Genomic DNA, 20,893 nt, shown 5'->3' on the forward strand with positions numbered 1-20,893 from the left:
TGGCAGTTACTAAGCAACCACTGGCAGTTTTCCCACTGTCTTAGAATCACAAGAAGAGCAGCATGGGTGGAGTTGGGCAGCCCAGACACCCTGTGCTTCTCGGATCCCTCAGATGCACGTGTTGTCAAGGAAACGCATAGAGCCCCACTTTCCAGAAGGAAGTGACACAAACAGAGAAGGCCAGGCGGGCAGGGCCTCGGGGAGGCCAGCTCCTCTAGCAGGGAGGGAAAGACCTCCGTCCAGGGCCCGTGCCTCAGTGCTAAAGGCTCAGCACCCTGGTTTGTCAAGTTCCCGGACTTTTTCAAGTTATATCGTATTAAATTTCTCCTATTAAGTGCTTGTCAGGACAGTGGTAGGGTGAGGAAAACACAAAGCTGAATCTCCCTCATGGTTTAAACAGACTAAGTGCATTAATTCGTTTGAACCATTAAAAAAACTGAGAATTTCCAATAGTTTTTTTTTACCTAAAAATGGCGCTTTCATATGGGGCAATGTAATACAATTAGAATACAAGACAGAAGGAACCTCAAAAGTGCCTTTAGTTTTAACCAAATAATTTAAAACTCTTGAATAGATGTCTAAGCACTATGCTCCAGGAATCCTGAGAAAAGGATATTTTACTGGGAATGGTCCCAAACTGAATTCAGACAGAGAGCTTTCCCGACAGAGCAAGGAGGGGTACACTTGACTCTACATCTCTGTTCATCCCTGCAAATCCAGACTGGCTCCCAACCCACAGCCAACAGGGGCTGAGTAACAAGGGCCCTTCCTTCTTGTTGGGCACTGTCCTAATGCTTTACAGCTATGAACTCATTTGATCCTCACATCATCCCTAGGAGTTAGAAAGTTATCCCAATTGAGACACACAGGTCACACAGCTAATGGTGGAGCTGGGGTCTGTGCTAATGTCCACAAGGCTACACTGTTAGAGCAAATGTAGCCAGTCTCTGGTCAGCACCTGCTCACGCTAGCCCCTCTCAGTGGGCCTGGAATGCTATACTCTTTTGCCTGTTTACTCTGTGGGACCTGAATCTAGCTTTGGATTATCTCCCTTGGGCTCTTGAGATGAGGTCTTATACCGAGAGTGGGGATTTGAGAGTAGCAGAGACTATAAAAGTTGAAAAATAGCTTTTTAAAAAATATATATATTTTATTTTTTCACAAAGAGGAAGAGAGAGGGATAGGGAGTTAGAAACATGGGTGAGAGAGAATCATCAATCGGCTGCCTCTTGCACACCTACTGGGGATGTGCCCGCAACCAAGGTACATGCCCTTGATCGGAATCAAACCCGAGACCTTTCAGTCCGCAGGCTGACACACTATCCACCAAGCCAAACCGGTCCCGGCTGAAAAATAGCTTTTATCAAATGCCTACTTGGTGCCAAGACCTACACCAGTTGGAAAACTGGTTTTGGTCCACAGTCAACTCTGACCTTAGGCTAGTCACTTTTTACTTCTCTGAGAATCCTCTGTAAAGTGGGTGTGAAAATCCTGTTACCAGTGCTGTAAATCTCAAATGAGCCAAGGATAGGAACTAGCCTTAAAAACTTTACAGAGCTGTGCCTTGCCAGGATGTGTGAGCTTCCCCAGCAGAGTTCCTGTTGTGCTTAGCACTGAGACAACTGCTACTCCAAACTGCCATCTGACAGTAGCAGGAGGTTCCTTGCATATTCACAGGAGAGAACTGAGCTTCCTTGGGGTCCATGTCTGCAAGGATATTGATCATTCTTTCAGATTTGAATTTGTAGAAATTTCTTAATTGATACAGCAAATTGCTTGCAGAGATGTGTAAATGACAGCAATTTTCTAATATATATGTTCACATAAAATATATTTGTCTTTTTAAATTTTTTAAATTGATTTTTCAAGAGGGAGAGGAGAGACATCTATTGGTTGGCCAGGGATTAAACCTGAATCTGGGTATGTACTCTCACTGGGAATTGAACCTGCCACCTTTGGTGTACAGGACACTTCAACTGGGTGTTTATAGGAAAAATATGAAAGGGAGAAAATAGCCAGAAATTGGTACTATCACACTTTAGTTCTTATATCAATTTTATGGGTTTTCTTTTACACATGAGTACAACCCAGGATTCCTATCCCACTTCTTCCACACAGACTCGAGTACCTTTCCAGAAACTGTTTTGAGATCTGCAAGAGAGGAAGGTTCTATACTCACAAGTAAATAAACTTCAAGAGGCTAATTTATGCATTTGAAAAGAGATGCACTTTGAAACAAGAGGAGTTACACAGTAAACAAGGTCAAATGTGAACAAAAAGAAATATGATAGGAAATTTCTGTGAAAGGTTCATGCTGCTGTTTAAGGACATAAGACAATCTTTTTTATTAGCTGGGTTTACAATTTCATTATGGATAATAGGGCTGATTTCAGCATTACCACCATATTCAAAGTCGTCACAACATGCTAGCACACCAAGCCCACATTCCCCATCTCCCTTACTTGGTTCTATTCCTCCTTTACCCCCATTGCACCTACCACCTTTTCACATAGTTAAATCAACTGTGTTCATGGTTTATTGTATATCATATGGCACCACTTGAATGGAAGTTCCATGAGGAAGGGATTGGACTTATCCTCAGGACCTAAGAGTCTGGCAGAGCTGTTGAAAGAAGTTCCCGCTCTTTTCTCTGAGATATGAGCACTTTCGATATTTCACTGCCTGCAAGACCCTTTGACCAATACGTTCTAGAATACCAAGTGATCGCTATACAGCCAACTGAACACAGAGCCCGGGTGTGGGCAGGGGACAGGGCCATGGAGGTCTGGAAGGGAGATTTCAGGTCATTTGGGTTGCTTTTGTGGGCAGTAAAAATGAAAGCTTCAAAGACAGGACCTATCCAGCCAGCAGTTGTCCCTCTTGCACCCACACAACTGGAGGTGACAACTTCCTTTTGAGCCCACTTCCCCTCCTGGGCCAGCCAACCTGAAGCAGAGGCAGTTGTATTTGCTTTTTTGTTGTATTCCTTCAACAAAAGGGCCTGGCCCAAAAGTGTCTGCTGTCAGGGACAGGGAGTGAATGAGAATCAGGTCTTTGGAGACCACTTCTGTCCCACTTCACCCAATATAAACCAGCGTTTTTCAACCGCTGTTCCGCGGCACACTAGTGTGCTGCGAGATGTTGCCTGGTGTGCCGTAGGTGCAGACAAGACAAGAATTTTATAATTTTTCACTATTTTGTTTACTTAATATTTCATAATAAAGTAATTATAAAATACTTTCTTTGTGTTTATTTGACTCCTATTCAAGAGAATTACTTTATATATAGTCAATATAGGCACAGAGTTAAATTTTTTAACATTTTCTAATGGTGGTGTGCCTCGTGATTTTTTTCATGAAACAAGTGTGCCTTTGCCCAAAAAAGGTTGAAAAACACTGATAAACAACAGTACCGAGGCAATTCAGAATTCAGAGAGTGGCACTTTATTTTAAGACTTGATTTTTTTGCCGTGATTGTCTACAGATTCTTCCATGATGGTGTCGTCTTCTTCAATAGTGACCAGGACCTTCTTGCCCACCAGGCTAAAGATGTCTTCAGGAGGGTAGCCTTTGGGCTCACCCACCTTCACGGTCAGCATGTCTAGTGTGAGAATGGTGCCTTCTGGAATTTTCACCTTGGCCACCACAGACTTGCCCAGCTGTGGATAAAAGTAACACTCAGTGCTAGTCTCACAAAAGTAACTAGTGCACATTGCTTTATACTCAGGATGCCTGATCAGTCTTCACAAGGTGTCTTGAGAATAGGGACTGTTCTCACCCTTGGTACCTAGAGCAGTATGTCAGACATGGCGGGGACTTGGCCAGTGTGGGGTGAACTCGGATTCAGAGAAAGGGCCTTCATAATAAAATGCAAAGGAAAAGGCTAGGATTATGTCACCAAACAGAGCCTTCTCCCACTGCCTCAGGGAACCCCTACAGTTTCTCTATAGAATGGGAAATAATAATGCCTCTATCTTATCGACTACCATAAGGATTAGTGATAATATATGTAATCTACCTGAAATAGAGGATGCTCCTGATAAAACCAATATCTCATTTTAAGCATGGGAAAACTGAGGCACACAGAGGGTGGGTAACTTGGCTAAAGTTGCAAGGAGCTGGGAAGAGAACCTAGGATTCCTCATTCCTGGCCCAGTGCTCTCAAGGGACATGAACCTTACAGGCCTCATTGCTTATTGAAATAGGAATATGGAGGTCTCGCAAGATGATGAGTATGACTGCTACTCCTAGGATGGGGCAGACAGAATGGCAGGCGAGCAGGATGAAGGATGCCTGAAGCTCCACCACCAGCATTTCTAAGTCTTGTCCACAATGCTGCTAAACAAATTATATTCCTCTATATCCTTCAGGTAAGAGCCAAGGAATCAGTTCTAGAATGTAGTACTAAGACAAATGTCTGTCAATGACCAATATCAGATTATTCGTCCTATTATGTTTGACTGTTTGCTCAGGGAGCCAGGAGATTTAGAACCAAATTATGCACTCAGTTCTCATTCTGGTTTCTGATACAATTCTTCTTTCTTCTCCCCCCTCCTCCCCCCTTTTCCTCTATCAGGTTTTTAGTTTGTTTTTACTATTATAATTTCCTGTTATGGATGCATCTTTAATTTGAAGGAAGTGAGTAGGGCCCCACCAGAATGGTTGATCTTGGCCTTCACCCAGACAGCCTGCAGCAGATGAGGAGTGTCTGCACTCCTGCCAGCCCTGGGTCGCCTGGCTCTATAACTCAGAAGTCAAGACAGGCCTACCCTACCCTTCCAAGAAGCCCAGATTGTCAGTGTGCCAGGCAGTGTTCGTTGGCCTCACCATCCCCTCTGTCTAAAGGTCTATGCTACACAACTCAAACTTCCTGAGAGAACACTTGCATCATCCCCTCCACTAACCTCCTTGACAATTGGCCACCCCCATCCTACCAGTGCCTCCTGATGAGGGATGCCTCAATATAATTAATGTCTAGTAATAATTAATGTCGTTTTTAAACATTCGTTTAAAATCTTGCTTGGCGTTGACTTGTATTGACATAACCTTCAAACACGTGGTATCTACAGAACGTGTTAAGTGTAATTAACAAGTTTTGCTTGAAAAAGTTTGTGTTTGGTTTGGTTTTTGTTGCAAAACTAGGGCTAAGAAGATGGCGGATGAAGAGCATATTCGACACTGCATGCTTTATGAGTTCCAATTAGGAAGAAAAGCAAGTGAGGCTGCAAAAAACATCTGTAGTGCTCTTGGTCAAGATGCAGTTAGCGCCAGAAAATGCCAGCGTTGGTTTGAGAAATTTCGTGAGGGAAATTTTTCGTTAGATGACAAGAGTGGTCGAGGCCGTGTGTCCAATTTTGATCAAGAAGCTCTTCAAGCTCTTTTGGTGCAAAATCCTCAAATTACCCAACAAGAGCTTGCGACAACTTTAAATTGTTCACAAAAAACAATTTCCAATCAATTGCGGGCACTTGGCAAAGTCCAAAAGTTTGGAAAATGGGTTCCTCATGAGTTGACCGACAACAACCGTAATCAAAGAGTCACAATATGCAGTTCGCTCCTCTCTCGTTAAAACCGTTTGCCGTTTTTAGAGCAAATTGTTACCGGAGATGAACAATGGGTGCTATATGTTAATTTGAAAAGGCGGCCTCAATGGTTGGACAAAAATGAGGCTCTGCAGCCCACGCCAAAACCTGACTTGCATGAGAAAAAAGTGATGATGTGTGTTTGGTGGAATTTTAAAGGAATTCTTCATTATGAACTTTTACCGTCTAAACAAACCATTACAAGTGCAGTGTATAGTGCCCAATTGGAAAGGTTAGCCCAAGCTTTAAGAGAAAAAGAACCCGCGCTGATTAATCGGAAGGGCGTAATTCTTCACACGATAACGCACGACCGCATACTGCAAGAATCACTGCTGAAAAACTGCGCCAGTTGGAATGGGAAGTTCTCCCTCAACCTGCATATTCTCCTGATATTGCCCCTTCCGATTACCATTTGTTTCGTTCTTTGCAAAACTTTCTTCTTGGAAAAAAATTTAATAATGAAGAATGCCTCAAAAATGCATTGACCGAATTTTTTGCATCAAAATCACAAGAATTTTACAACAGAGGGATTAAAATGCTTCCTGAGCGTTGGGCACAAGTAGTAGAAAACAACGGCAACTATATTGTTGATTAAATTTTGTTGTATTGTTTAAATAAATTCGATTTAAAAAAAGTATTAGAAAACGACATTAATTATTACTAGACCTAATATTACAGGTCCTTCTCCCACTACCTCATAGAACCCCTCTACCTGAATGTTTTTCAAGGGTTACCTACTCCAAGGGACTCTAGACTTGACCTGTCTGAGTGCCTCATGAGGCCCTGGATACCATCACCACCCCTTACATCTCCTGGAGTCTAGAGCCTAGGGTCACAGACTTCAGAGGCTTAGATGAGAAATTATAACATGATCTCAGGCAGCCAGAGGAACTGCCAAAGTTCCATTAAGTAGTATGTTTCTCCCACTGCTCATATGCGGACAGAGAGACTCAGGGGGTTGGAGTGATACTCCTTTGTCATCCAATTGGCCTGGGCTCAGGCAGGGTAGGTACTGACTCTCCCTGGCAGGTAAACCCATTTCAGCCCTCTCCAACAGGGGAGCCCAGCAGGGTGGGGCAGGACCCACCTTCTCGTTGCAAGCCATTTCACAGGGTAGCAGCTGCTTGGTTGGGGAGCCCATGGCCTTTTCCACAAGGCGCACTGACCGCACCAGCTCGGCCAGCTCTCCCGGCTCCAGCGAGGCCGAGTGGTCACTGCCCTTCCAGGTCTTGTCCAAAGTTATATGACGCTCCAAAACCTTGGCCCCCAGAGCCACAGCGGCCACAGATATTGCTATTCCTGTTTCATGCCCAGAATACCCTATGGGAATGTCAGGGAAGAGCTTCTGATATTCCTTTAAATAAAAAGAAAAAAAAAATAGGTTAAATATTGTGGCATTTCATGCATATATTCCAGAGTCAGGCAGATCTGGGTTAGAGTCCCAGTTTAGCAGCTCACCATTGGTGCAATACGGGCAAGACACTCAGGCTCTCTGGGCCTCTCACTGGGGTAATAATAGCTTCGAGGACTGCCATAAATGCATGAAAAACACTCAACACACGTAGATGCTCAAAGAATCAATGGCTATTGTTATCGAGAATGCATTTTAAGAATGTTTCTCACTGCACAAACCACCAGGAATAACAGCTATAACCAGATGCCTAAACTCATTCAAAAGGCATCTGTCACGTTTAATTAGCCTGAACTGCTGAAAGCCAGTGTGCTATATGCACATATATCATCATCAATAATGTATATAGTCCAATCTCAAAACAATCCTTTGGTAGAAATGCTAAATAATTAATCTGTTATCTATAATTCACTGAATACAACAAAAGACATTTTAAGTCGAGTGAGTCTTGTCAGTGAGGATTACAGAAAGCTTACGTACAGTAGAAAGACCAAGATGGGGTTTAATAAAAGATTCGGACAGCTGAGCAGCAAAAGCCTTGAAAACTAGGCTTAAATTGTACGTGATGGACAAGGGAGTGCAGGTTGCTAGGTCAAGTAATTCAGACTGCTGTAATATGGTGGGCTGGGCCTGAGATGGGAGGGCTGGCAATTTATCACTCACTGTGCCCTGGTATCAAGAGCAGACAGACATGACTGCACCTCAGATGGGTCTGGAAAGGAAAGGGGAACCATGCTACACAGAGAGGAAAAATATCTGGAGTCACATATAATAAATTGTTGATAATGGTAATCTCATTTGCATGGGATTAAGAGAACATTCACTTTCTATGTTCTATAGCTCAAAGCTATTTGGGTTTTTAAAAAAACATGTTTAAATTTTTAAAATAAGAGCATTAAGAGATGGCTAGAAATAGAGAAAAGACTACCAATTAGGAGGGTCAGAAAGTTTAGGTAAAAAGATAGTGTCAGTTGTCAAAAAACGTTAATTTTTTTAAAAAGTATTTTTTTATTGATTTCAGAGGGAAGGGAGAGGGAGAAACATCAACTATGAGAGAGAATCATTAATCACCTGCCTCCTGCACTCGAGCCCCCTCCCCCGCACCGTCCCCCAATGGGTATCAAGTCTGCACCCTGGGCATGTGCCCTAACGGGGAATGGAACCGTGACCTCCTGGTTCATAGGTCAATGCTCAACCCCTGACCATACCATCCAGGCAATAAAGGTTAATTTTTTAAAGTGAGATGTGAAGACTGCAGCAACATGTACAAATGTTTACACTGTCATGAAAATAAAACAATGTCAGATGCTGCACTGAAAGGAAAATGTAAAAGGAAAACTGGTCAATTGCAATATCATGATTATGTGTGTGTATATATTTAGAATCACACTAATATTTTCATATGATAATTACATATATGTACATTTCTAATTAAGTTCCAGGTACCAAACGTTGGCCCAAGACAGGGACAAAGGATTCTAGTCTCAGCTTTGCCACCAAGCTGCTGTGAGATCTCTAACAAGTAAGTGTTTTTCCCTTTGGGACTAGACTTCACCATCTTTAATTGAGTTGGGGTGGACAAAACCCTGGGAGAGAAAAAGCTCCCTCAAACCTTTGTCAATGTAAATAGTTTGAGTCTCGGGGATGCACAGAATTACAGGTAGAAATATAACAGAGCTGGCAAGAAACACAGAGCAGGAAAAAACAGAAGTTTCAAGAAAGTCAGCTACAACTCGATATGGAGAAAATAAAAAGATATTTGTACACTGATGTTCCTAACAGTATTAGTCACAATATTCAACATGTGGAAATATCCAAAATACATATTGATGGGTAGGTAAATGAAATGTGCTATATACATACAATGGAATATTATTCAGCCTTAAAAAGGAATGAAATGCTGACACATTCTACAACATGGATAAACCTTGAAGTCATTATGCCAAGTGAAAGAAGACAAAAGGACAAACACTGTGTGAGTCCACTTACATGAAGTACTTTAAGAAGTCAAATCCACAGAGACAGAAAGAAGAATGATGGCTGCCAGGGGGAGGGGAGATGGGCAGTTAGTGTTTAATGTGATTAATTTCAGATAAAGAAGTTCTGGAGATGGATGGTGGTGATGGTAGCACAACACTGTAAATGTACTTAATACCTTGGAACTGTATACCTAAAAATGGTTAAAATGGTAAGGCTTTTATTTTACCACACACAAAAGTAACTCACTAATAAGCCAGCGATTCACAGAAGAGGGACTTCTAATGGCCAATACACATGGGTAAAATAAAGGTATATAGACAATTATTAACTTAACATTTAATAATGGTTGAAATTAATATTGGTTTTAAGAAAACTTAATTTATAGTCACCCTCTATAGAATGCACCTGCTTCCTTAGCTGCTTGGTTGGTTCTATTACAGCAAGATTGTCAAAGGAGGCTCAAGTTATGAAGCATATCAATATTGATTAGCATTTTGTGTGTATAGAAAGCTACATCAATGGGGGAGAAAGGGGACATATGTAATACTTTCCGCAATAAATACTTTAAAAAAAAGAAGAAGAATGTATAAGACAGAGAAAAAAGAGGCTACATCTTCCCTGCAGTAAATGGCCTAAGAAAAGCCATTTTCAAGTGGCCCAATGAGACAGTGGCCCTTCCTCCTACTCACCGAGATGACGCGCAAGTTGACATCCTCAGGCAGGAGTGGGTATGCACTGGTGCACTGCAGGAAGCAGAAGTTGGGGTTGAGGGGCTTCACAATCTGATAGACTTGCTTCATGGTGTCCATCGACTGCATCCCGCTGGAGATCACCATTGGGCGGCCTAAGTGACCAAATACCCACACCATCGTCACTTTCTCTTTAGTGATTCTGATTCTCCCTCAAACCCCAATTGTTGGTCATCTGGTCAACCAAACTTCACAAATAACTCTCAAACACTCTGCCAGCCATTGTGGGGGAACAGAGGTGAGTTCCTGCCCTCAACCAGGGGAAATGCAGACTCCCCTAACCTCCCAACATTATAGTTTAGAAAAGTGAACTGAATTGAGGAGTCGGAGCAATTTCACACACCTCAAAGAAAGATGAGCATCTCATTGGATTAAGAGGTTGTACTGTGTAGTAGGATAAGCACAGACTCCAGATTCAAGAGCCCAGGGCTGCCACTCGGTAGCTATGTGATCTCAGATGCCCGTCTGTGACATAAGTACAAAGTCCCAGAGGAGCTGTGGGAATCAAATGAGATCACTCATACTGTAAGCCCTGCCTTACAAACGGTACATATGCATATCTCGAGAATATTTCCAAGAGCTTTAAGAATTTTATGGTATCAGATCTTCAATTTTGTATTATTTCTTATAAATTAAAAATAATTTTAATTAAATCCTTATAACAACTGTCATCCTTACTTTCTTCTTTTTCAAGTTAGCATATGAAAAAGTCGAAGTACCGTATGTACAGATTGAAAAGAGTTTTCTCAAGTCTGATTTATTCCTTTAGCTGCCACTAAAGGAGTAAAAATGTGGTGCGTACTCCCTCATATTTTATGACAGAGATTAAACACTCACCTTTTTTGGCTGTCTTTTCCAGATAAGGAAAATTGTTAGTGTCCCCAGATCCAACTTTGAAAAATGGAACATTCAATTCATGCAGAAACTCAACTGCCATCTACAAAAATAAAAGAAGGCGCTCTTTTCATGGTTGTTCAAAACCACTGCCCTCAAGACAGGTGAGGAGCCACACAGAACAGAAAGCCCCCTCCTTTTACCAGCCAGAGGGACTCTCTCAACAACCTGAAAACAGGCAAAGATTTGTTATCAGTCATTTCATTCAACTTTAAACATTCTTTCATTCACAGCCACCCATCCCATTTGTCCGGCAAACACTGCATGCTGGCCTGGCTGACTACAGAACCTGGAGAAAAACCAGACCCTGGCCAGATCCTCTTCCCCAGGGCACAGAACCCAGCGAACACACTCATGGGTCATGACCTCATCTTAACCCAGAAAACCAGGCAGGAGAAAATGAATGTCCCTCAAAGGTCAAACCCTTCATGAAGGATCAAAAAGCAGGGAAAATAGGCCATTTCAATCCTTGCCAAAAGTGGAAAAAATGGAGCATTTCACGGCCCAGCTCTGTCACAGTGAGTTGGCAGGGCCTATCAAACCCAAGCCCTTTCAGACCTCATACCATGGCACCCAGTGAAAACCTCAGTAGGTTTTTTTTTTTTTTTTTTTTTTTTTTTGACATAGTATCACTGCTTCAAATGTCCTGTCTAGGGCCCTTCACCATCCTTATCTAGGGTTCCTCAATAAAACTGGCAAGTATAGCAAATGCTTGATGAAGGAGTCAGAAGACCACAAGTTTTAAGAGTAAAATCTATTTGCTGTTAAATCTACAAAGAACCCCAAAACTACCTTAAAAAAAAAATCCTTACCCCAGGATATGTTCACTGATTTTAGAGAAAGGAAGGAAGGAATACATCAATTTGAGAAAAATATGGATTGGTTGCTCCCATATGCTCCCTGACCGAGGATAGAACCTGCAATCTTTTGGTGTATAGGATGAAACTCCACCCGAGTCATGCAGCCAGGGCCAAAACTACCTTTTATTACTACTATTTAAAAACTGAAGTTAAAAATCAGAAATGGGGAGAATCAATGTCTTGGAATGTTCCCAAATATCTAAGTTGTATCTGTCCTCAAATACTGCCTAAGTTTCAAAAGTAAGTTTGAAAGACTTGATGAGCTAGGTAAGTGCTTCTCATGCTCTAACTCGGGTACATGAATCTCCCAGGGATCTTATTAAAATAAAATGCAAAATCTGATCATCAGTCTAGGGTGAGGTCTGACAGTCTGCATTTCTAATAAGTTCCTGGGTAATGCCAAGGTTAGTGCTCCATGAATCATACTCTGGGTAGCAAGGAGCTAGATCACCATGCCTGAAAAACCAAAGGACACAGGGGTGGTGAGGAACAGTATTGAAAAGGACATTCTCTCACAGAACCAACCAAGCAGAAATAATCAAGTGTGTCTGGACTCAAAGCGGGAGGCCTGGGAAAACAAGGGAGGGCCTGCAGCAACAGATGTAGGAACTCATTGAAACAGAAAGTTCAGTACAGGAACAGAGAACACATAGAAACAGGGAAAGTTCGGGTCCATTGCTGGGCAAGAACATTTGAGGGAATCAATCAGGTGACCACACAGATAAATATAGAAGTAGGCTTGTAGCAAATATACAGCCCTAGACTACAAGGCTTCTGAATCTGCTTGTAATAAATTTTCCATGTTTTTGGTTAAAAAAAAAAAAAAAAAAGGACATTCTCCCAGCAGACCCTTTCATTAACCCACTGATGGCTGAGCTTCCGAACATCTTCCCAGTGGGCCATCAATGAGCTACTCCAGTCACAGTGGCTGCACTCAGAGAATAACTCTCCTCATATGTAAGTCCTCCATATGTAATAATGTACTGGTTATAGCTGTTGGAGGGCCATTCGAGTGGCTGACCAGCCAATGAACAGTTCAAAGCCCGTTTGCAACCCGCCGTGTCCAAGAGACACTGTCCAGTGTGGCCCACGTGTCACTCACCTCCATGTGTGCTAAGCCATCTTTGCTGCCTCCTCCCATCTACTTTGTTTCTCCCTTGTCTCTTTCCCATATTTTTCTAGCTCATTCTCTCCTCTCTCTATATCTCACTGTTAACTAGTTCTAGAATGGAGCTGAAAAAGATTAATATGTTTAGTGAATGATGTCAAAGTTTTCCGCACCTTTCACCCCATCTGGCAGATGAAGAGTATTTTCTGTTTTCAGAGGGAAAGCCTATGCTACATTTTCTATCTAATAATGTTCAACTGGTGAGAAAGTGGCTCATGGTAAAAAAAAAAAAAAAAAGATGTCCCCCAAGGGCATAAATATATAGATGGATAAGGTCACTTGGGAGAGGTGCAGAGCAAATAGGGGAAAGGAGGGGCCAAATACAGGGGGGAAAAAATTGCTAAAGCTTACCTGTGGAGGTTGTAAAATTTACAGTTTTATAGGGAAGATGGGTAAATTCTATCGATAAACACCTGTGCCTCCTTTTGTAGGCCTCCTGGGGAACCATCCCCACCTAGTGGCCATTTAGAAAACTGCCATTAGCCCACTTCAATCATTGGGATGGTGCTAGCCGTTCATCCTGTGCCCCAGCCTCCTCAGGCTTCACCAGTGCCAGATGTCCCCTTCTCATAGTGGACTCCTTGGCTTCTCCCAGTCCTGCCCATCTGGCTGTCCATCCCCTTTCATGTAGGGATGCAATGCAACCAGCAGCCTCACAACTTTTCCTCCCTCCCACTCCACAGCACATGCATGCCCTGTGGAGTCTGCCTGGAAGGAACCTGGCCAGTGTGACCCATCCTGGGCATCCAAATGGGTTAAATTCACAGAAAAGGGTTCCACCAGCAAATGGGTTTGAGTGAAATGCTGCACTGGCAGAGCTCCTCTTACGTGGAAGGAGAGATTTAGTGATTTTAAATTAATGAGAATTGACAATGTGTACCCAGAACCGCCTTTCCATATTGCATCCTGTAAGAAACTTTGGGACCCGCTGACCTAAGAGATAACAGAAGAGAGGAGCTGGGATGTTTCTAAAGCCTCTACACTCCCCTTAGTTTTGGGATCCTGTAGTAAAGATAAAAAAAAAAAAAAAAAAAAAAAAAAAAAAAAAAAAAAAAAAAAAAGCCATGCAATGAGTTGAAGAGCTGCCCAGGGTGAGGAATGATGAAGGGGAAGCACTCAGCCAAGTGGCCTGTCAGAGTGCACCAGACCTTGAGGGGAGGCACCCTGCTGGCAGGGGTGGCCAAGGAAAGGAAGGGAGAGGAAAGGGCACTGAGAAGGCAGGCGCTGGGAGGGAGGGGCAGCTCCACAGGATGGGTCATTTGTGTGTGAGGGGCCACCTCTATAGTCATGGCTGCCACTGGCTGTCTGAATCGAACTCTCCATTTAGAGCAGTGGTCGGCAAACTCATTAGCCAAATGTCAACAGTACAACGATTGAAATTTCTTTTGAGAACCAAATTTTTTTTTTTTTTTTTTTTTTTTTTAGCTCAGGAATATATTTATTTGTGGTTCTGCAAGTTTAAAAAATATAAGTATCAACATGCTAAAACAATTTTTTCTATTCTCAGTATTTTTTTTTTGCCATGATTTTGATAACTTGAAGAAATTATCTGCTTTTTCATAAGGTTTTTAGCCTTGTTTTCTTTTTTTTTTTTTTAATTTATTTATTTATTTATTTTTACATATTTTAATGATTTTTTTTTGCCCCCTCCCTCCCTCCCCCATATCCCCTCCCTCCCCATAGTTTTATGTCCATTGGTTGTACTTATATGCATGTATACAAGTCCTTCGGTTGATCTGTTATCTCCCCCAGATCCTCCTCCCCTCCCCGCTGTAATTTGACAATCTGCTTGTTGCTTTACTGTCTCTATATCTATCTTTTGGTTCATCAGTTTATAATGCTCTTTATTATCCACAAATGAGTGAGGTCATGTGGTGTTTCTCTTTCATTGATTGGCTTATTTCACTCAGCATGATGTGAGAACCAAATTTTTTAAACTTCTAACGCCACTTCTTCAAAATAGACTCTTGCCCAGGCCGTCGTATTTTGTGGAAGAGCCACACTCAAGGGGCCAAAGAGCCGCATGTGGCTCGCGAGCCGCAGTTTGCCAACCATGGATTTAGACCAAAGGCACTCTGCTCATTTCAGGAGAGCTGCGTGTGCCTCTGTGCAGTCCTGACCAGGTGCCCTGGTAGTTTACTCGGCCACACCTTACCCTTTCCTCAGCCCATAGAGAATGCCCGAGGGCAGCACACAGAGTGGAGAAAACCGGCACTCAGTGCGTGCCACCTGTCCATGAGGAAGTTAGGCTGGGTCAACACCGGAGCCCTGTGCTAGGTAAACACAAAAAAGGGACCAGCCCACTCCAACGGCCAGGTAGACAGGACCTGGCTGGCAACGCAAATTAACTCTTGTAAAGGCTCTTAAGAATGCGTTTCTCCTCACTGCCGTGCCCAGGTCAGTCAGGAGAGCGAACGGAGCATTCCAGGACAGGAGCCTCCCTGCGGAGATGGTGTGATGCAGAGAACCTCCAAAGAGTTGTAACAGAACTATCACTCAGTGGATTCAGATCTTGTACCCACAGGTCTATCTCACTGATACTCACCCCAGCTCTGTGGGGTGGGCATTTTTATTATCCCACCAGAGGCCCAGTGCCGTGCCCTGGTAGGGTCCCTGGTGGCTGACAGCTGGGTACTCCCTCTCTCCTCCCTCCTCCCTCCCCTTGGCTGGCCCTTCCCCCTCGCCGAACACCCGGACAACTCCTGGTCAAGGGGACAATTTGCATACTACACTTTTTACTATTGATATATAGGATTTTTACAGATGAGGCACCTTTGGTTCAAAGCAGTTACGACACGATGAGCCCAAGCTCACCTAGTGTCAGTACCAGGACCTGGACTCAGTGTGGCTGCAGAGCATGTGTTCCACACACCAGATAGACACTGTCTGGGAAACCAACTAACAACACACAGGCTTCTCTGCATCTCCACTGCCTCTGCTGCTCACCCTGAAGCCACCTGGGAGCAAACCACCAAAAGACGTGACCTTTCCTAAGCAGCTCACCGATGCAAGGAGGTGCCCTCTCTCCAGCAACATCAGGTGCTCAGGTGCCTGGAAATGGGGCCTGAGCAGTCCTCCTGCCAGGTGTGCCCCTGAGTGAGGCCTTCCTGGTCCTGTAATGGCTCAGAGGTCAGAGCTGGGAGAGCCCGTGGATAGCAGCTTGTTCACATATAAGAGGAAAGGAAGGCCCGCAGAGGGAAAGGACTCGCCACGCTCTCACTGATACTCCCTTAGAGCAGAGCAGGGCAGGGCAGATGTCCTGACGCTCGGCCCAGGTGGTTTTCCTCAATTGTAGCTAGTATTTGCTGAGCACCTTACTAGATGGGTTCAGTACTAACTCGCATTACAGTTGAAGAAACTGAATCCAAAGAGGTGAAATAACCTCCACATGACACACCAGGAATGACAGGCAGAACCATATTCAAACTCAAAATCTGATCCCAGAGCCCATGCACTTACCCACTGAGCCACACAGCTGAGGTGTGCATTGTGCAGCATGGGGCCCCAAATGTTTTTGTGTTTACACTCTTAAATATTACTAAGGACTCTAGAGAGCTTTTGTTTATGTGCCCTCTTGCAATCTGGGAATCCTCAGGATGTCTGAGAGCCGGTTTCAGTCCAATCCTGCAAGCCAGGCCAAGGGACCCCACTGGTGCATAAATTCATGCACAGGGCCATGTGTGTGTGTGTGTGTGTGTGTGTGTGTGTGTGTGTGTGTGTTTACTCACACTTGGAGAGTTACATATATCAATTATATCTCAATAAAGCTTCAAATAAAAAGAAAATATGGGTAAAAGCTTTTGGTATAATGTTAACTGGGAAAAGATGCACAGAATTACAAATATTTACAAATATAACCACCAGGCAATAAAAATCTGCATATAAAAACATTTTGGGAGGAAATATATAAAAAGAAGTTTCATATAGGGATTATGGGTCAGTTTTTCCCTCTTTTTCCTGTCTTCTAAACTTTCTGTGATGTTATATTAGTTTTTACAATTAAAATTTATTTACATTCAGAAAGATATATGAAGAAATCTTGAGGCAGGTTTCAGAGCAGATCAAAACTGAGACCTGGCACCAGCTAGACTCTTCCAGGATGTGAGCATGGCCATCCTGGGTGCCATGCCCTTCTGGATGGTGCCAGTGCCATGACACCCAAATCAGCCAAGGCCACTCAGCAAGGGACGGACGGCTGCCAGAACTGAGGTTGCCCGACTCCTATTTCAGATGACTTTCCACTGGGGAAAACTGCCAGTGGGGGCTCTCACAGCCTGAAGAACATTATTCTGGTTAGTGCTATGGAGAGCTCTAGGTCCAGAAAGCATAAAAGAGCCGGCTCAAAGCCAAAAGCCGCCAGGCCGCCTGCTGTCCCGGGGTCTGCTCAAGTGGACAGAGGGGCAGAGGGCTTACCTCATCCATGCCAGAGGCAGTGAAGAAGATGCCAACCTCCTCGGCATATCTCTGCAGCTCCTTGTACTGGGCATGACTGAATTCCAGGTGGCGCTTGTGCTCCCCGTATGTCTTCCCCCAGGAGTGCTTCGAAGTATACGGCCTCTCCAAGGCTTTCCGATTAAACTTGTACTCCAGCTCACTCTTCTGAAACTTGGCACAGTCAGCCCCACACTCCTGCAACACACATCAGGGTTCCTTTCAGTGACCTGTCATGGGTTCTCAGAAATGTTGGGGCACCTGCTATGACATCATTATCTTTACAAACAATGTCAAATGACAGAGGCAGTTAAGAAGCCCCAAAGAAGCCTGGCTGGTGTGGCTCAGTGGTTGAGTGTTGACCCATGAACCAGGTCTCAGTTCAATTTCCAGTCAGGGCACATGCCCAGGTTGCAAGCTTGATCCCCAGTAGAGGGCATGCAAGAGGTAGCCAATAGATTATTTTCTCTCATTGGTGTTTCTATCTCTCTTTCCCCTCCTCTCTCTGAAATCAATAAAAACATATTTTAAAAAATAAATTAAAAAAAGAAAAAAGAAGAAAAGAACCCTCAAGAAGAGGACAGGAGAAGCAAAAAGTCTCAAAGGAAAAGGTTGGGGATGGGACTTCTTCCTATTTTCCCCCCTTAAAATGCAAAAATGGGGGGGGGCTTTGTTTTGTGTTGTAATATTTAAATTAATCAAACAGTTAAGGAAGATTTTTAAGTTGTGCAACTCAGCAGAAGATAGTAAAATGAGCACTGGACCAGAATTTAGGAGAAAAAATATCAGAACCTGACCCTAACTCTTGGATAAGTCCTATCTCTGGACTCAGTTTCTCTATCTATATCAGTAAATGCTTTGGGCTAGCTCCAGGGCCGGTAACTTTTCTGAGGAGCCCCTTATGGGAGTGGGAAATAAGGGAACTACTCTGCTTTTAGTCCTTTTGCACTTGCACAGAAAAGCATGACAAGAGATTCTGGGGCAAGAAGCAAACAAAATGTATACATGCCCCACCCTAACTGAACGGAAGCTATAATATGAAAGCAGGATTGTCTGGCTATAAAAGCTACAATTCCATTGCCAGCCAGCATCCAACCTTCAAAATTGTCTTTAAAAACTACTCAACAGAAATATTAAGGAAACCCTCTAACGAGTCAGCTTACTGACATTTCTGTAGAAACAGAGGTATTCATTGCTGCTGAAAACCTTGGCTCCAGAAATGACTGTGCTAAGAGTGCTGCTCCCACTCCTGGAAAAAAATCACAAGACAGCACAGTCAGGACATGACACTGGGAAGAAGTTCAAAGAACATTAGAATGGAAAGTGATGTAGGGCACCACAGTTCCCTTTGTCTAGATGGAGATCCCAAGGCCCAAAGTGACCTGACAAAGTTGCACAATGAGTGTCTGGCACAGCTGGCAGATCACTTTCCTAAAGGCTGCAGCCCATGTGCAGCCTGGACCTCCGCTACACTCAGGCCTCCAGCAGGCTGAGGAACAGGCCTTCACACAGTGTCACTCAGGCTCCCTTCGCTTCTCACATCTTTCTCAAGAAGTGGACTTTCAATCAAGAAGTTAAAGGGTGGGGGGTGAGGGTGAGGGCATGTGCTGTGGGGTGGAAGCGACTGGGGGAGGTCAATGGGAAAAAGGAGGCTTATGTAATACTTTAAACAATAAAGAATTTAAATTTGAACAACAACAAAAAAGAAGTTAAAAGACTTGTTTCCATCTAAGCAAGCCTTCCCTTTACAGGAAGATGATAAAAGCAAAGTAACACAGTCCTGGCCAATGTTGCCAAGTGGTTAGTGTCGGCCTGTGACCGGAAAGGGTCTTGGGTTTTGATTCCTGGTCAAGGGCACATACCTTGGTTGCAGGTTCAATCCCCAGTCCAGATGGGGTATGTGCGAGAGGCAACCAAGTAATGTGTCACATCAACGTTTCTCTCTCTCTCTCTCTCCCCCCCTTTCTGATCCCCTACTCCTTTCCTCCCCCTCCCTCCCTTCCTCCCTCTCTCTCTCTCTCTTTCCCTCTCTCTCTCTCTCTCTCTCTCTCTCTCTCTCTCTCTCTCTCTCTCTCTCTCTCTCTCTCAATGGAAAAAATACCCTGGGGTGAGGATTAACAATAACAAAAAAGCGAAGTAGCCGAAACTACATTCCACATGACAGCACTGGTACCAGAACAGGTTCCTCTTTTCTCAGCTTCTTTCCTGATTTCGTATGTTTAATGCTTTGATAAACTCCATGTTCAGAAAACAATCACTGTCTGTTTTACTATAAGACTGGTTTCCTTGTTCAACGTTTTACTGCTTCTCTACTGGCAGGAAACCGGCAGCAGGACACTAGGATGAACCAAGGGGTGATGCGCCATTTACATAAAAAATTTAAAGTTAAAACAAAGTCAACCTTCAATACTGCAAACACACTCCTTGTATTAGCAAGCTGCAAAATTATTAACATCATGATGATGATTGAGGCATAAGGAAAATGATTCTTTCTCTTAACTTCCCTGGTAGCTTGAAATGTTTAACTTCCCAGTTCTGCACCATTATCTACAGATACATGAGTTGATTGTGTGTCAATGCATGAACATACCCCAGACATGACTATTCCCTAAAGAACTTAGGACATGGCCAGACTGCCCGGCATCCATCATCCACACCACCTGACATCCAATTGCTAATGGGCCAACTAAAAAGGCAGAACTGATTATTCTCAAAAGATGTGACTTTATTATAAAAACTTGCAACTTTCCTTTCTTCTTCAGAACACTTCTGGGGTTATGCCTAGTTGTGTTTCCAAACTCTAAGACCCTTGAATTAATCTTTGTCATTATTTCTAGCCAAAAACCTCCTGACTCTTTTTTTAATAAGTTGGATAAAGCATCCCATCTACCCAAGGTCACTGGGAGCCACTGAACATGTCAGCAGGGGTACAACCTGATCAAATCTGTGCTTTAGAGACCACTCTGCCACCAGGAGGGGGCGAGAGAAGTCACGTTAGGAGGATCAGGGTGGAGCAAGAATGAGGAGGATTAGAAAGATTAAAAAATGGCCTAGGAGGGTTCCATTCCCAGTCAGGGCACATGTCCGGGTTGCGGGTTCGATCCCCAGCCTAAGACATAGGAGGCAGCCGATCAATGATTCTCATCATCTCTCTCTCTCTCTCTCTCTCTCTCTCTCTCTCTCTCTCTCCCCCCCCCCCACCTTTCCCCTCTGAAATCAATAAAGACATTTTCTTTTTAAAGAATTAAAAAATGAATCTCGCAACCAGGACCTCAGGAGCGATAATTAAAAAATGGATCTCGCAACCAGGACCTCAGGGGCGATGCAGGGCAAGAGGCAGAGAAAGGTAGACCCGGCTTCCCGCGACCCCTCCCCTTTCGAAAGCCCCTCCCAGGCCGGCTTTCTCCCTCCCACCCCCCCGCCTCGCCCCCTCGCCCGTCCATTCAGGCACCCCGCTCCTCTGGAGCGCTCCCCTCACCTTGGCCACGCGGATCATGCGCTTGGCCACGTCCAGGTCGCCCTGGTGGTTCTGGCCGATCTCGGCAATGATGAAGCACGGGTGCTGCCCGCCCACCCAGCGCCCGGGACACAGCTCCAGCTCCAGCGGCATCGCTGCTGCTCCCGCTGCTCCCCGGCTGCTCCCCGCGGGGCTTCAGGCCGCGCCCGCTCCCGGTCCCTCCTGCCGGCAGCCCCGGGACCTGCCCAGGGACTCCGCCACGTCAGCCCGCGCCGCCGCACAGCCAATCCCCGCGCGCCGCCGGCCAATCGGAGCGGGGGGCGGGGCTACCCGCCGGGGGGCGGGACTACCCGCGGGGAACC

General features: G+C 44.3%; 1 protein-coding gene across 2 annotated transcripts in view; it reads right to left on the bottom strand.

The window, feature by feature from the left end:
* Positions 1-20,772, bottom strand: part of NANS (N-acetylneuraminate synthase) — a 28,219-nt gene extending 7,447 nt beyond the window's left edge. The window contains exons 1-6 of one of the 2 annotated variants that reach the window (XM_036433249.2): positions 20,553-20,772; positions 17,057-17,272; positions 10,559-10,658; positions 9,662-9,816; positions 6,669-6,935; positions 3,437-3,658 (exon numbers count right to left, since the gene is read on the bottom strand). In XM_036433249.2, the coding sequence (XP_036289142.1) occupies positions 3,449-3,658; positions 6,669-6,935; positions 9,662-9,816; positions 10,559-10,658; positions 17,057-17,272; positions 20,553-20,684 (1,080 nt within the window). In that variant the 5' untranslated portion in view covers positions 20,685-20,772 and the 3' untranslated portion in view covers positions 3,437-3,448. Of the gene's footprint in view, positions 1-3,420; positions 3,659-6,668; positions 6,936-9,661; positions 9,817-10,558; positions 10,659-17,056; positions 17,273-20,552 lie in introns of those variants that run through there. The other variant, XM_036433248.2, reaches the window with a different exon arrangement.
* Between the last annotated feature and the right edge of the window lie 121 nt (positions 20,773-20,893).

The sequence above is a fragment of the Pipistrellus kuhlii genome, unplaced genomic scaffold, assembly GCF_014108245.1.
Source record: "Pipistrellus kuhlii isolate mPipKuh1 unplaced genomic scaffold, mPipKuh1.p scaffold_m20_p_12, whole genome shotgun sequence".
NCBI classification, from domain to species: Eukaryota; Metazoa; Chordata; class Mammalia; order Chiroptera; family Vespertilionidae; genus Pipistrellus; species Pipistrellus kuhlii.